Source organism: Bos taurus, chromosome 8, assembly GCF_002263795.3.
Source record: "Bos taurus isolate L1 Dominette 01449 registration number 42190680 breed Hereford chromosome 8, ARS-UCD2.0, whole genome shotgun sequence".
Taxonomy (NCBI): domain Eukaryota; kingdom Metazoa; phylum Chordata; class Mammalia; order Artiodactyla; family Bovidae; genus Bos; species Bos taurus.
In genome coordinates this window covers 84,621,482-84,638,007 of record NC_037335.1, presented here as the reverse complement: position 1 = coordinate 84,638,007, position 16,526 = coordinate 84,621,482, and the positions used below count along the sequence as shown (strand labels likewise).

At 46.2% G+C, this 16,526-nt stretch overlaps 1 protein-coding gene across 7 annotated transcripts in view; it reads right to left on the bottom strand.

Moving 5' to 3' along the window:
• Positions 1 to 16,526, bottom strand: part of WNK2 (WNK lysine deficient protein kinase 2) — a 146,927-nt gene that overhangs the window by 61,270 nt on the left and 69,131 nt on the right. For 6 of the 7 annotated variants that reach the window (XM_002689849.7, XM_005210446.5, XM_005210447.5 and 3 more), the window contains exons 12-19: positions 14,743 to 15,297; positions 12,331 to 12,624; positions 11,721 to 11,770; positions 10,765 to 10,933; positions 10,562 to 10,678; positions 10,033 to 10,203; positions 9,717 to 9,762; positions 9,104 to 9,223 (exon numbers count right to left, since the gene is read on the bottom strand). In XM_002689849.7, coding sequence (XP_002689895.4) covers positions 9,104 to 9,223; positions 9,717 to 9,762; positions 10,033 to 10,203; positions 10,562 to 10,678; positions 10,765 to 10,933; positions 11,721 to 11,770; positions 12,331 to 12,624; positions 14,743 to 15,297 — 1,522 coding nt within the window. The remainder of the gene's footprint in view (positions 1 to 9,103; positions 9,224 to 9,716; positions 9,763 to 10,032; positions 10,204 to 10,561; positions 10,679 to 10,764; positions 10,934 to 11,720; positions 11,771 to 12,330; positions 12,625 to 14,742; positions 15,298 to 16,526) is intronic. The other variant, XM_005210450.5, reaches the window with a different exon arrangement.

Genomic DNA, 16,526 nt, shown 5'->3' with positions numbered 1-16,526 from the left:
TAACAATGGAAGAATGCAGGAGCTCTTTGAGTACAATTCCCTTCCCCCGGTAAATATGCCCTTACTTTTACATACTTTAGCTCAATAAATATATTTCAAATCTCAGAAGACATAATGTTTTTTAAACAGTTAACACTCCTTTTGACTTGTCCATGTTTTATAATTCTATTACTTTTATTCCTTCCTGTATTTCTGACCTTCCATCTGGCATCACTGTGGTTTAGCTTAAAAATATCCTGTCTTATATTTACAATATGCAGGTATTAAAGCCTTCTCATTTTTATCTCATCTTAATTCATGTAGCATGCTAACCACCAGGTAGAGATTCAAGGTTTACGTTTATTTTCCTTAGCACTTTGAGGATACCTGTATCTCCTAAGCCAAAGTCACACAAACATTCTCCTGTGCTTCCGACCATAAGTTTCACAGTTTTCAGTTTTACATTTAGGGTTACATTCCATTTTGAGTTGATTTTTGTATGTGGTGTTAAATATGGGTTAATATTCATTTTTCACATATGAATGATCAATTATTCCAAGACTGGAAAAACCTGTTCTCTCTTCATTGAATGTCCTTTATCTGTTTATAAAAAATGAAGTGTCTCTCTGTGTTTGTGTCTATTTCTGAATTCTCTTTATTCTATTTACCTGTAATTACTCCAATACCACCCCTTCATGGATTACAGTCTTGCCATGGAGAAGGGGCTTGAGTAACTCAGTGAAGCTATGAGCCGTGTTGTACAGGGCCATCCAAGATGGGTGGGTCATAGTGAAGACTTCTGGACAAAATGCAGCCCACTGGAAAAGGAAATGGCAATCCACTCCAGTATTCTGGAATGGATTCTTGCATGGAGAACCCCACGGACAGTATGAAAGGCAAAAATATATGACACCAGAAGATGAGCAACCCCTAGGTTGGAAGGTGTCCAATATGCTGCTGGGGAAGAGTGAAGGGCAATTATTAATAGCTCCAGAAAGAATGAAGTGGATGGGCCAAAGCAGAAATGATGCCCAGCTGTGGATGCGTCTAGTAGTGAAAGCAAAGTCTGATGCTGCAGAGGACAATGCTGCAAAGGAACCTGGAATGTTAGGTCCGTGAATTACAGTAAACTGGATGTGGTCAAGCAGGAGATGGCAAGAGTGAACGTTGACATCTTAGGAACCAGTGAACTAAAATGGATGAGAATAGGCGAATTTAATTTAGATGACCATTACATCTACTACTGTGAGAAAGAATTCCTTAGAAGAAATGGAGTAGCCCTCATAGCCAACAGAAGAGTCCAAACTGCAGTATTTGGGTGAAACCTCAAAAATGACAGAAAGATCTCAGTTCCTTTCCAAGGCAAAGCATTCAACACCAGGGTAATCAAAGTCTATGTCCCAACCACTAACGCTGAAGAAGCTGAAGTTGAAAAGTTCTATGAAGACCCACAAGACCTTTTTGAGCTAACACAAAAAAAAGATGTCCTTTTCATCATAAAGGACTGGAATGCAAAAGTAGGAAGTCAAGAGATACCTAGAGTAACAGGCAAGTTCGGTGGTGGAGTACAAAATAAAGCAGGGCAAAGGCTAATAGAGTTTTGCCAAGAGAATGCATTGATTATAGCAAATACCCTCCTCCAACAACACAAGACTCTACACAGACATCACCAGATGGTCAATACTGAAATCAGGCTGATTATATTCTTTGCAGTCAAAGATGGACAAGCTCTATACAGTTAGCAAAAATAAGACTTGGAGCTGACTATGGCTCACATCATCAGCTCCGTATTGCAAAATTCAGGCTTAAATTGAAGAAAGTAGGGAAAACCATTTAGGCCATTCAGGTATGACCTAAATCAAATCCCTTACGATTATACTCTGGAGGTGATGAGTAGATTCAAGGGATTAGAGCCGGTAGACAGAGTGCCTGAATAACTACAGATGGAAGTTAGTAACAGTGTAAATGAGGCAGTGACCCAAACCATCCCAAAGAATAAGAAGATTAAGTGGTTGTCTATGGAGGCTTACAAATAGCTGAAGAAAGAAGAGAAGCAAAAGGCAGAGGAGAAAGGGAAAGATATACCCAACTGAATGCAGAGTTTCAGAGAATAACAAGGAAATACAAGAACTTTCCTGTTCATAAATGAACAACGAAGAAATAGAGGAAAACAATAGAATGGGAAAGACCAGAGATCTCTTCAAGAAAATTGGAGATATCAAGGGAGTATTTCATATAAGGATGGGCACAATAAAGGACAGAAAAGTTAAGGACCTAACAGAAGCAGAAGAGATTAAGAAGAGGTGGGAAGAATACACAGAAGAACTATACGAAAAAGCTCTGAAAGAACCAGATAACCACAATGACATCATGTCACTCACGTAGAGCTGACATTCTGCAGTGTGAAGCCAAGTGGGCCTTAGGAAGCATCACTACAAACAAAGCTGGTTGAGATATTTAAAATCTTAAAAGATGATGCAGTTAAAGTGCTGCACTCAGTATATCAGCAAATTTGGAAAATTCAGCAGGACCACAGGACTGGAAAAGGTCAGTTTTCATCTCAATCCCTAAGAAGGGCAATGACAAAGAATGTTCAAACTGCTGTACAACTGCACTCATTTCACATGATAGCAAGGTTATGCTCAAAATCCTTCAAGCTAGGCTTTAGCAGTTTGTAAACCGAGAACTTCTAGATGTACAAGCTAGGTTTAAAAAAGGCAGAGGAACCAGAGATCAAATTGCCAACATTCGTTGGATCATAGAGAAAGCAAGGGAGTTCCAGGAAAATAATATCTATTTCTGTTTCACTGACTACATTAAAGCCTCTGATTGTGTGGATTGGAACAAATTGTGGTAAATTCTTAAAGAAATGGGAATACCAGACCACCTAACCTGTCTCCTGAGAAACCTGTATGCAGGTCAAGAAGCAAGTTAGAACCGAACATAGAACTAACATGACTGGTTCAAAATTAGGAAAGAAGTACAACAAGGCTGCATATTGTCACCCTGCTTATTTAACTTATATGCAGAGTACATCATGTGTGTGTACATCATTTCCCATGTACATCATGCGAAATGCCTGGCTGGATGAATCACAAGCTGGAATCAACACCGCCAGGAGAAATATCAACAATCTCAGATAAGCAGATGATACCACTCTAATGGAAGAAGGCAAAGAGGAACTAAAGAGCCTCTTGATGAGGGTGAAAGAGGAGAGCAAAAAAGCTGGCTTGAAACTTAACATTCAAAAAACTAAGATCATGGCATCTGGTCCCATCGCTTCATGGCAACTTTATTTTCTTGGGGTCCAAAATCCCTGCCAACAGCGACTGCAGCCATGAAATTAAAAGACGCTTTCTCCTTGGAAGGAAAGCTATGAAAAACTTAGACAGCATATTAAAAAGTAGAGATATCATTTTGCTGACAAAGGTCCATGTAAGTCCAAGCTATGGTTTTTTTCTAGTAGTCATGTACAGATGTGAGAGTTGGACCATAAAGAAGACTGAGCACCAAAGAACAGATGCTTTTGAATTGTGGTGCTGGAGAAGACTCTTGAAAATCCCTTGGACAGCAAGGAGATCAAACCAGTCAATCCTAAAGGAAATCAACCTGAATATTCACTGGAAGGACTATGCTGAAGCTCCAATACTTTGGCCACCTGATGCAAAGAGTTGACTCAACAGAAAAGACCCTGATGCTGGGAAAGATTTAAAGAAAAAGGAGGAGGGGGTGGGAGAGGATAAGATGGTGAAACAGCCATCATTGACTCAATGGGCATGAATTTGAGCAAACTCTGAGAGACAGAGGAGGACAGAGAAGCCTGATGTGCTACAGTCCATGTGGTTGCAAAGAACTGGACATGACTCAAGTGACCAAATAACACTACCACCACCACCGCACTGTCTTGATCACTATGATTTTATAATAATTCTTGAAATCAGCTAGTGTTAGCATTGCAGTCTATTTCTTTTACTTCCAAATGGCTTTTACATTTTCACAGCTTTTCAACTGCTAGAAAAAACTTTTGGGATTCTGGTGGCAGCTGCATAAAATCTATTGATCAAGTGAGAGAGAATTAAAACTGTAATAATATCGTGTCTTCTGACCTGAGAATAGGGTACTTCTTTACGTCTTTAGCTTCCATCCACATTGTTTTGTAGTTCTTAGTGAACAGTCTTACAGATATCTTATCAGATTTAACTCTACATTGTTCATGGAGAGTTTGCAGAGGATACTCCCAGTTGTTGAATTTTGTGAAATTCCTTTTCTGTATTTATTTAGATAATCTTATGGACTGCTTCTTTACTACTTTATCAATATGATAAATTATATCTCTTTCCTATAGTTTTTTGGACAAATGGAATACAGCTGTAATTAACTGTATTAATGTGGCTGTCTGCTAATCCTAACAGCTTTGTCAGCTATGGGGAATGAAGAATTTTTCTCATATTATCCTGCTTGATAATTTCAGTTGGATATCAGACAATGTAAAACTTGCCTTCTTGGGTACTGTATGAGTTTGTATTCCTAATAACATTCTTTGCCATGAGATGCAGTTAAGCTACTCTGGCTTGATCTTTTGATATCTTGCTCTTAAGATTTGTTCAGCAGGACAAGAACAAATTTTAATTTAGGGCTAATTATTCTCCATGACAGAGGCAAGGCCCTTGTCAGCCCTCTACCCAGTGGCCCTTGAATTATAAGTCCTTCCAGCTAACTGGTAGAAACAGACATTCCCTTACTATGAGTTATAGTAGCATTCCCTCTAATCCTTGGAGTGGTTCATTTCCTGGCATTAGCTAGTTTCCTCACACACAGCACTCTGCAAAACAATCAAAAGGAATCCTCTATCAATCCAGAGACTTTCCTCTTTGTGCTCTCTCCTCTCCAAAACTCTACCCACAAACTCTTGCCCCTGGGCTTCCCAAGACTCTCAGGTCAGTCTCCTCATTATGGGAAATCTGCTGAGCTCTACCTGGGTCCCTCCCTCCCTGCTCTGGGATTGTGAAAACCTTCTCAGTGCAGTCAGCTGAAATGATCATCGAGTGTTTTCAGTCTTGCAGGGATCGATGTCAGTCACTCCTTTATGTTCAAAGTCTTTAAAAAATATAGTTTCGTATATTTTGCATGCTTTTTCAGTTGTTTTAAGGGAAAATAAATCCAGTGCCTATTATCCAATGTGACCTAAAGTAAAAGTCTGAGGATCTCTTCTATTGTCTGTTCTTGTTGCTGCTTTTCTTTCATGCTATCTTGCCTCATTATCTGCCAGGTTACATACTTTCTTTCAATATATGTAAGTTTTTTTTCACTTTTTAAATTATCATACAGTAAAATGGACTTCTTTAGCTGCAAAATTCTGAGAACTTCAGCATACATATATCCATATAATTACTACCATAATGCATAGCAATTCAATCATCCCTAAAAAACTTCCTTGTGTTATTATCCCTTTATACTCACATTCTCCCCCTATCTCTAACTCCTTGGAAACACTGATCCGGTATCTACAGTTTTTTTGAGAATGTCATTAAAAATAGGGTTATCCAGTATGCAGCTTTGAGACAGATTTCCTTCACTCAGTATGCCTTTGGGGTTCACTCATGCTGTTGCATGTGTCCATTGTTTGTTTCTTTCTCAAAGCGCCATAGTCTGTTCTTCCAATCACCCACTGCAGGATATTTGGGTTGTTTCCAGTTTGGGCAATTATGCAAATGAACTGCTATAACCATTTACATATAAGTGTTTAGTAAACATGAGTTTTTATTTCTCCTTGGTAAAGACTGAGTAGTGAAATCGTTGTGTCATATACTGAGTATATCTTTGATTTTTAAAATATCCAACTAGATATTTTCCAGAATAGCTGTACCATTTTGCATTCCCACTAACATGAGATCCAGTTGCTCCATATCCACACAAAATTCAGTATTGTTAGTTTAGTCATTCTCACAAGTGTGTGATGATCCTTCGCTATGGCTTTTATTTGCATTTCCCTGGTAGTCAATGACATTAATTTTTTTAAATGTGCTTAACTGCCATCCTTATATTCTCTTTAGGAAGTGTCTGTTCCAGTACATTGTCCGTTCTTCAGTTGAGCTGTTTTCTTAGGAGTTTTGAGAGTACTTTATTTATTTTGGGAACAAATACTAAGCTGAATATGTAACTTGCAATTATTTTCTCCCGGTCCGTAGATCATCTTTTCATTCTCTTAACAGTGGTTTTCACAGCACAAAAGAATTTACTTTGATGATGTCTGATTTATCCATTCTTCTTTTATGCGTTATGCTTTTGATGTTAGATCTAAAGACTCCCTTGGCACAGGTTGCAAAAGTTCTTCTCCAAAAATTATAATACAGTTTTATATTTTATGTTTGGATATACAATGAATTTTTAGTTAATTTTTGTATAAAGATGTCAGGCATAGGTCAAAGTTCAATTATTGCATGTGGATGAGCAACCAGTCCAACACCATTTGTTGAAAAGACTATCCTTTCTACATAAAATTGCTTTTGCATCCTTGTCAAAAAAGCAAATGGCTATATTTCTATGGATATATTTCTGGGCTTTATATTCTTTTTCACTGATCTATGTGTCAATTCTTTTGTTGATACCATACTTTCTAGGTTACTGTAACATTATAAGGTCTTAATATTGAGTAATATGATGCTTCCAACCTTTTTCAAAACTGCTTTAGCTATACCTTTGTACTTCCACATAAATTTTAGAGTCAGCCTGTTTGTATCTGCAAAAATTACCATTTGAATTTTTACTGGCATTCTATTAGATCTATATAACATTTTGGGAAGAATTGCTGAAATCTTTAAAAATTCTTTAAAACTCTACATTTTTACTGGTGAATCTTCTAATTCACAAACACAGTATGCTTCTCCATTTATTTAGATCGTCTCTAATCCATTTCATCATTACTTTATAGTTTTCACTATACAGATTCTGTATATGTTTTGTTAAATTTAGAGCTATGTATCTTTTTTTTTAGCTACTGTAAATAGTATTCTTTCAAAATATTATTTTTAATTGTTCACTATCAGCATATAGGAACATAATTATTTTAGTTGTTGACTACATATCCTATGATCTTACTAAACTCTCTCATTGGTTCTCAGAGTTGTTTCTGTTTAGAATACTTGTGAATCTTTTCCACGTGAAATCATACTAGCTGCAGAGACAGTTTTATTTCTTCCTTTTCACTCCACATGACTTTAAAAATTTGTTTTGGCTATGCCAGCATAGCCAGATTTATTGCTGCACACGGGTTTTCTCTAGTTGCGCGAGTGGAGGCTACTCTGTAGTTGCAGGGTGTGGGCTGCTCATTGCAGTGGCTTCTCTTGTTGCAGAGCATGGGCTCTAGGCCACCTGGGTTTCAGTAGTTGCGGTGCATGGACCTAGTGGCCTAGCAGCAAGTGGAATCTTCCCAGAACAGGGATCGAACCCGTGTCCCCTGCATTGGCATGTGGATTTCCACCCACTGGACTCCCAGTAAAGTCCTCAATCCACATGCCTTTTATTTCTGTTTCTTGTTCATCTGGAATCTAATATTTCTAATGTGACGTTGAACAGAAATAGAGAGATTAAACATCTATGCCTTGATCCCCATAGAGGAATCACATTTCGCTTTTCATCACTAAACATGATATTAGCTATCAGTTTTCTGTAGATGCCCTTTATCGAGTTGAGGATTTTCCCTTTATCCCTAGCTTGCTGAGCATTTTTATCATGAATGGGTGTTGTATTTCTGTCAAATACTTTTTCCGTATCAACTGATATGATCGTGTACCTTTCCTTTTGTAAGGAAATGAGATTCCCTTTGACATTAACATGGTGAATTAGTTGCTTCTTGAATATTGCCTTCCTAGGATATACTCTGCTTTGTTATGGCATATTCTTTTTATATTGCTAGAATTGACTTTTTAGCATTTTACTGAGTTTTTTTTCCCCTTCTATATCCTTGAAAGATTAGGATATCAGATAACATAGATAAAAGTGTCTGTCACTTTTTTTTTTTGTGGTACTGCCTTTATATAGTTTTGATATAAAGGCAATGCTGGCTTCATAAAACAATTTGAAAAGTGTTCCTTTCTCTTCAATTTTCTGGACTAGCCTGTAGAATTGGTGTTATTTCCTTTTTAAAATGTTTCATAGAATTCAACAGTGAAACTATCTGGGAGATATTTTTGATGCTAATTCAATCTTGTTAATAGGTATAGGAGTATTCAGGTGATCTATCCCATCTTGGATGAGTTTCAGTAGTTTGTGGCTTTCATAGAGTTAGTTTGTTTCAACTAAGTTGTCAAATAAATGTGTGTAGGTTTGTTCAAAATAGTCCATGACTATGAATCCATGATCAGCATCTCTTTATGCAGGGTCTATAGTGATGTCTCCCTTTTTTCCTGATAGTGGTATTTTGTGTCTTTTTCTCTGTCAGTCTTACAAGAGACCAAACATATTTATTTTTTCCAAAGAATTTGTTTTTGGTTTCATTGTTTTTTCTATTGTTTTGTCTCAAATGTCATTGATTTCTGCTCTTACCTTTATTTCTTTCCTTCTGTTTGCTTTGGATTTTCTAGTTTTCCCTAACTTCTCAAGGTGAAAACTTGGGTTATTGATTTGAGACCTCTTTCTTCCTCTAAACATTTACTGTTATAAATTTCCCTTTAATTACTGTTTCAGCTGCATCTCACACATTTTAATACATTTTCATTCTTATTCATATCAAAATGTTTTCTGATTTTCCTTGAGAATTTTTCCTGCAAAAACACTGGTAGGAAAGGGCAAGGGCAGAGACATTTTAGCATATACCTATGCAACCCACGTGCCTCACCTGCACTGTGACGGTAACTGAGAGGCCCAAGCCCGAGTGCCACCTTGACTTCACTTATTTGGTGGACAACTGGGACAGGGATACAGACAAGGACACAGCCCCACAGACTGCTCTGGGCGTTGGGTAACAGTGCAGGGTGGGGCTTCTGCACTTTGGCACACAGCACATGCTGGCAAAACATGAGCACAAGTCAAGTCAGGCTGAGGACCATGAGCTGACGTGGAGCAATATACAGGAGACAGACAGAATTATCAAGTAGGAAGGGCTGGGAGTTCTGGCTGCTCATACCTTGGCTGGTGTCTGGCTGCAGGGAGCTCAGAGGAAGTGGGGGTGAAGATTCGGGGGCCTCTACTGCTGGGTGCTCGGCCACCGGACAGATGATAAACCACCTCTTCCCAGTATGCAGGACTAAGAAGAAGGACAGAAGCAGCTGGTGAGAGTGAGTAGGTGACCCCTCGCCGCCAATATCAGACCTGATAATGGGGATTTGAGGAATTCATCTCACACCAGTGGGGAGGATGTGCAGCCCGCTCAGGGGGCTCCTCACTGGCATTAGAGGCTCTCATAAGTCCCCCCAGCACGGGCTTATTTCCAAGGTCACCGGAAGTACATCAGTGAAGTGGTAACGCTGGCTGGGGGACCAGCAGGGCAGTGAGTCCACATCATGCTCAGTCCCCACCCAGACCAGACATGGCTCTTCAGACAGGGCAGCTGTCCCCAGATGGGGACACGCTCACCATACACTCCAGCAACCCCCCAGTGTGATGGCCAAAACCCATACAATATGCTCAGTGGGAGGCCCTTATCAAATGCCTACTGGAAACAGAGAAAGGACAATGGCAGACATGACTCCTCCAAAGGCATGTCTGATTGGCAGGGACAGCCGTGAAGGGAGACATACCATTTTGCTGGTACACCGGGGCGTTTGCTTGGGATTGGCGATTCTCCTGAAAGAGGTGAAGGATCAGAACTCAGCCGACTGCATGGAACAAGAACTTCCTTCAGAGCACAACACTGTCTCAAATCCTCTAAGAGGCCTCAAGAGCTTGGACATTTCTAACTGGACAGAAGGCGCCTACCCTCCCGGCCACCTCACCCGACACTGCATGGCATACAGGTTCCTCTAGCAGGCCACATCACAGCACTGTACTCGCAGAGCCTGGAGCTTGGGTATAAGTAGGCCCAGCCCCTCCCAGGACCTCATAACAGGGACTTACCTCCCCAGCACCCAGGCCACAGGTGCTGAGGTGTGGCGGGCTCACCCCAGGGTCGGAGGCACGGTCCACATCCGTGTCCTCACTGAGCATATCCTCTGCCTTGTCCATGACATCCTTCATCTGCTCAATGAATGTCTCCCGCTCGGCCTGCAGGATGAAGTCGTGCTCTACCTGCAACAACACATCAGCCCTGCTGGTGGGGCTGTGCCTCAGGCCACTGGCCGCACAGCGTCTTCACTGATGGATTTATTTGGTTTCTACTCTGGACTAAGCCAAGAGGGGAGACACGGCCACTGAGCTCAGTTACCAACAGCAGGGCTACACAGTTCAGCAAGAAGCCACAGCAGGCCTCCACGTGATGCCCCAGTGCTATCAACAAGAGGCAGCCACTGGCAGAGGTGGGAGGACAAGCAAGGCTGGCACCAGTACTCCCCTCAATGGGGCTGGCATGCATGTGCCCAGCGACACAAGGAGATAGTCCCAGGGGAAGGGCCGTGGGCTCATCTGACAGGCATGACGACAGCCTCACCATGTAGGTAGCGATCTCGTCAGGCGCATCCCCATCCAGGTCAAACTTGAACGTCACCATCTTGTGGTTGTGTGTCTCCAACTGGCACTCCACCATCTTGTCACCCGTGTTGCACACCTAAAGGACACTCAGGCAGTGAGGCCAGGGAGGACACCGTGCCCAGCCTACCCTGTCTTGCCGGCCTGCTCTGCCTGGCTACTCACGTTCAGGATGGTCAGTCGGGGCCGACTGGCCCTCTCCTGGCGGGAGCGCACACGCGTGGACCTGCGGTGATGTTTCCGGGCGGCCTTGCCTTCCAGCTTTCCCCCACCAAATGCACCTTCGCAGCTGTCACTCATCTCTCTTCCAGAAGGGACGTCAGAGCCTCCATAGCTACATGAAAACCAAGAATGTTACAGCACCCAGGGGAACCCAGCCTGCCTCACATGGGAAACTTGGCTTTCCAGAAAACCAACAGAAGCTTTACTGTCTGGGTGTGCTAGGTGGAAACCCCAGAGGGTCTAAAGCTGCCCATGCACAACAGAGGGACCCTGAGCCCACTGCCCCTCCTAACCCTGTAATATCTGGCCTGGACAGTGCTGGGGTCATATGGGGCATATGACCTTTCTGACCTAGGACCTAAGTCTTCTCAGCTCCTGACCTGTGAATCACACTTAATCGGCTCACAGTATATGTCAGGATTAAGACACAACCCACCCCATGCCTTGGTTCCCCCATCTGTTGAACAGCAATGGGAACACATCAACAAGGTGGAGCTACTGTGGCATTTGAGGAGAGTTTGCAGAGCACTGAGCTTGGTGCTGCCATGACCAGGAGGGTGGGACACAAGATCACTTCCTGTAACCAGCTCCCTCCCTAAACGCAACATTGGCCACGCCTGAGGTGCTGGGAGACCTGGGATGTGGGCCGGACTCTGCCCTGCTCTCCCAGCCTTCCACAGTCCCCGGACCTGGTGACTATCCATCCATAGCCTCTCCCTGCTCTCAGCACTGCACACCAGCACCAGGACCCGAAATACAACTGGGAGTATCTGACTACCAAACAACAGCAAGCACTGACAAACCCCCCAGAGGAGCTCCTTGAGGCTCCCCCAGCTCAGGCTTGGAAATGGGCGACATTGTTAGAAGATCTGACATACACGGGCAAAGTGTGCCATTACCTCTCACAGCTCTGAGGGAGGCTGGGCTGCTTGTCCTGTGAGGCCTGCTCCTGAAATAAAACCACGGAAAGGAGGCCAGGTCACATTCATTCCCCCGCGACATAGCCGCGTGCAGTCTGCCATCTCCCCACCATCACCGCCCAGCCCGCCACCCACTCCCTTCTGACTGCAGGGAGCAAATCACGTGCAGGCTGGCAGGAGCGAGGGATTTTATGTTTAACACTTAGAGCCAAGCAGATTCCTATAAGCTGGGGCCACCTCCTTTCCAAACATGTTAACCCACTTTGATCATCCCTACGAGGGAGCACATGGCCCAGGAAGAATTAGCACAGATTCTTCCCATCGCCTCCAAGAAAAGGACTCTGAATCCATGTGTAAAAATCAGGGTCTCCAGCTGGATGTGTGATTAAGGAAAATCCATCCAGGGACAGCAGAGGGAGAAGAACAGCACCCGTGGCTGTCCCTCGACACACACTTCCACCTTCCTGAGGGTATTCCTGACTTCTGGAGCTGAGCCGCAAGGTTACAGCACAGGAGGGCTGCAGTGAGGCTGGGGTCAGGAATCAGGGTGACGGACTGGGGGCTGAGCCCCTAGGGGAGGGCCACACACCTCGGGGGCTGGCTCCACCGTCAGCTGAACGGTCGGGCAGGGACCAGGGATCCCAGGCCCACTGGGCAGCGGCAGATTAGCAGGTGGCAGGAGCGCAGCGGTCTGGACAGGCACGCTCTGAGGAGCTGCTATCACTGTGGGGGCCAGAGAGCCGGGGAGCTGAGGCAGGAGCTCAGGGACAGGAGGCAGCAGCACTTCCGGCAGAGGTGGGGAGAGAATGGCGGCAGGCGCGGGCACTGTGGCGACCTGGGTGGTGACATCCACAGCATATGTAGGCGGGTGGCCAAGCAGGATCTGAGGACACAGGGGACAGGGATGCGATTGGGGTGCGGGCCATCGCCTCCCCTGAAGGTCCTGGACCAAAGCAGGCGCTTCCATCACCCAAGGGAGTAAGCAGGTGATGAGGACGAACCTCCCCATGCACCCACACCCCACAGTCAAATCACAGCGTGCGTGTATGCAGATTTAGCAAAACCAAGGACAAGGCACTCTCATGTCCCCATGGGTATAAAACCAAACCTAAAACCGCACTGCATCCATGAACCTCCAGCTGCTGTCAGGCTGAGAAGCTGAAGTGCGGCACACTTAGCACCTCTCTGGGCTCCCTGCCACCACCCTGCAGGGCCAGATCACTGTGCTACTCCGCCCCAGCCTCCTGTCAGGTCAAAGCCTGTGTTCCAATCCCAGCCGTGAGCAAGAGGGGCTGTGGACCTCAGCCTTCCATGGGGTGACTTAGAAACTGGGCCAGATTCCCTCCTGTTCCCTCTTTAAAGGCTCTCGGGGGAGAGGCTAAGACAGGTTGAAGGAGAGCCATGGCCTGAAACGGCCCTAGTTTGAGGTTTAGGTTGGGAATGGGAATGACCTGCTACAGGGCCTACAAGTATGAGACTGATCAGACATGTGGTATGTGGAGTGAGATGTGAAAGCCACAGCCTAGCCGTGGAACTTTCTCTCCTGGACAGGTGCCCCAGTCTGTCCTTTCTTGGCACAGGGAAGCCTCTGGGCAGCCAGCCTAGCTCATCAGTAAACTCCAGACCCTCTGTTGGCAAGACCACAGGGAGGCCACCAGGCCTGGGCAGTGACCTCTAAGCACCCACACCTTCTCCAGCTGCTAGCTAAGCAGACAACCCAGTGTCAGCAGTGTGCCGGGCCAGCGCACGGCGCAAGACACAGGCCCTGCAATGATACCACACACCCCCAGGCCTCCACTCAGCCCTTGGCTTTCCCCAGATGACCCTGAGCCCTGAGTCAGTGTTACTCCAAGTAAAAGATCAGGGAGGTGGTCGCTCAGTCAGGGCACTGGACTGACGATGGGCCTCCTCACACTGGTTTTGAAACAAGCACCAGCCTATTGGGCAATGAAAATCACCCCTTCTCAAAATCAGGGACAAACATCCAGGAGAATCCATGCATACTTATGACAGTGCCTCATTCTAGAATGGATTCAGTGCAAAATGAGTTAGGGGGACACCCGGCCCCGTAGCACACTTTCAGTATGAATCTTCACAATGAAATCAAAAGGGCAGGAGCCTGAACTTAAAAGGCAAAGGACATGCCCACTGGCACATGGCCACTGAGGCTTAGAGCCAAGGCGGGGCCAAGTGGGAGGATCCCTAGGTAAGAGGCTCCCTAGGTAAGAGGATGCCCAGGTGAGAGCCCTGCCCCTAAGGTGAGAGCCCCAGGCCAGCTTGTCTCCACACAGGAGGCTGGGTAACAGGCTTATAGTTACAAAACGCGCATGGGCTGTGCAGGTGTGTGGAGCCACAGGGAGGTCCTCCCAGCCAGCAAGGGGTGTGTCTCTTCACTGGCAGCTTGACAAGCTGCCCATGGCCCTCATCTGGTTCTGAGACAGCATCCTTGTCTGCCATGACTACCTTAGGACCAGTGGCCCATGTACACTCAACACGGCCTAGGTCATCACCAACAGACCCCATCAGAACCCCATTTTCCTCATTTGCTGACTGCAGAGATGGGGGCTGTCCACCTACTTTCCTTTGGCAGGTAACAAGATAAGCAGTGTGAGCCTCTCCAGCACCCATGGAGGGGCTGACGTGGCTGCACCAAGACTGCCAACTCTATCCACGTGAGGGCAGATGCCACAATGCCCAGCATGGCCAGGGACCCTCCGCCCCCACAGACAGCTCCTCCAACACCTGGGAAGGAACCGACAGCGAAGCTTTTAGTCAGCCCAGTCCCCAAGGCTCCTAACACATGCTGGGAAGTAAGAAGAACATTAGACATTCCCCACAACGGGTGAGACGCTGCAGTCATGGGACAGCACTGCCTGCTTGCCCATTCCCACTCTGCTACCCAGGTGAAGGTCCTGAGAAGGAGCAGAGGTCTGTGAGCCCCTTATGTGCTAAGGGGTCTCCCAGCCCCTGAAGGGTGGGCCCTGACCAGCAGGTGGGTTACCTGGCTTCCAGCACTGGCAGCCGGAGCAGCCTGCTCCGGGAGGCGGGCAACACTTGGCTGGTGGGGCTGTGGCAGCACGGGGGGTGTCGGCTGGGGAGCGGCAGCCTGCACAGTCTGCGCTGCGTGGAGGGGAGAAGGCGGGACGTCGCTGGGCACCATCTGCGGAAAGGCCGCTGGGTACACGGGCTGCGCCGGGAGCTGGGCCACAGTGGGGTGAATAGACAGGGCGGCCACGCCCTGTGGGGCCACAGCCAGCAGAGGGATGGCGGTGGCAGTGGCCGCCACATTTGGCACGATGGTCTGGCACGGCACGGCCAGCGGTGCCCCAGCAGGGTGAGGCAGCTTGACTGTCTGCAGAGGCAGAGCCGGCGACGCAGGCAGGGGAGCGGGGGTGGCACTGAGTGGGAGGCTTGGCAAGATGACAGCTGGAGGGAAATACTGAGAGGGGGGAGGCACGGTGGGCCCACTGGTGGCTGGCAGGTCAGGAAGGGCTGTGGGGAGGCTGTCAACTGTGGCCAGTGGAGCGATGGGGGGGACAACAGGAAGTGGAGGCATCTGAAAGAGAACAAGCACGTCAGGACTGGGCCCTGCCGGCAGCACCCTGCACTGGTGAGAGGGGCCACATCACCCCACCAGGACCCGGCCCTGCCGGCAGCACCCTGCACTGGTGAGAGGGGCCACATCACTCCCAGCTTCTGCCCCCAAGACACTTTTCGTGTAGCTGCTGTGAAAGGGAACCAAAACATAAACCCAATTTAAACAAAACCAAGTGTATACGACACTTAAACAGAAGGAAAGACAGGAGGCCTTAGAAGGGTGTGAGATATAGACACGACCTTCAGGATGGCCCCCATTTAGCACTACCTCAGAGTCTCAGGCTGGACCACTCTTCTTGGTTACTGCAAGGATACTGGGGGTCATAATAGTGACCATCAGATACCCAGCTTTGGCATGTTCTCATTCAGAAGTACCAGGACTGTCCAAGCTACCAGACTGGCTCCAAATATCTGAAATTACTTTGGCTGATTCCCTCTAATCTGTGTAAATTCACAATGAGACCAAGTCATTCTTTGACAAGTCATCTGAAAAAAAGCAAATCTTCGAGCCTCTCCTTGCTGGCTGAATGCCCCTGTGCCATGCGGCCTGGGAGAGAACGGCATGTCAAAACAGCAGAGCGCCAGAACCTTCTGTGTCTGGTCTTCCATCCTGGAGACATCTCGTGGATTTAGCACTTGAAACATTTCAGCAGATTCTCTGACAGTTCTAAACTAAAGCCTTTCTGGTTATAGACACATGAGCATCACACAACATGTACCTTTGTGCAGTTATAAGACAGAAAATATGCAAATTGACCTCTGTGTATTTGAAAAGCTACTAAATGCCACGACCACTGGGAGCAAGGTGTTGGATTAACTAGATGCTGAAAGTGACTCCAGTGTAGGAGTGATGAGGACAAGGCAGGTGACAGGCAACAGCTGACATGAAAGCACCTTGTGAGGGGTGCCTGCAAACCGTAGGAACACTCACATCCTCCCTACAAAGAAGCACTTCCCATCCCAGCCCCGTCAACACGCAACAATGGGACCCATGAAATAAAAGCCATCCTGGGGTCAAGATTCACTAGAAACATGCATGACCACCGAAAGCATTAGTCTGAGCAAGAGCACCCAAGTATCAACCACGTGCTATCACATGATACTGGTCACATGACACTCCCCAAAAAGACAGTCCAATCTCTGCAGCTGGCAAGCTGCTCAGCTGTCTACTGGACCCCCAAGAATCCA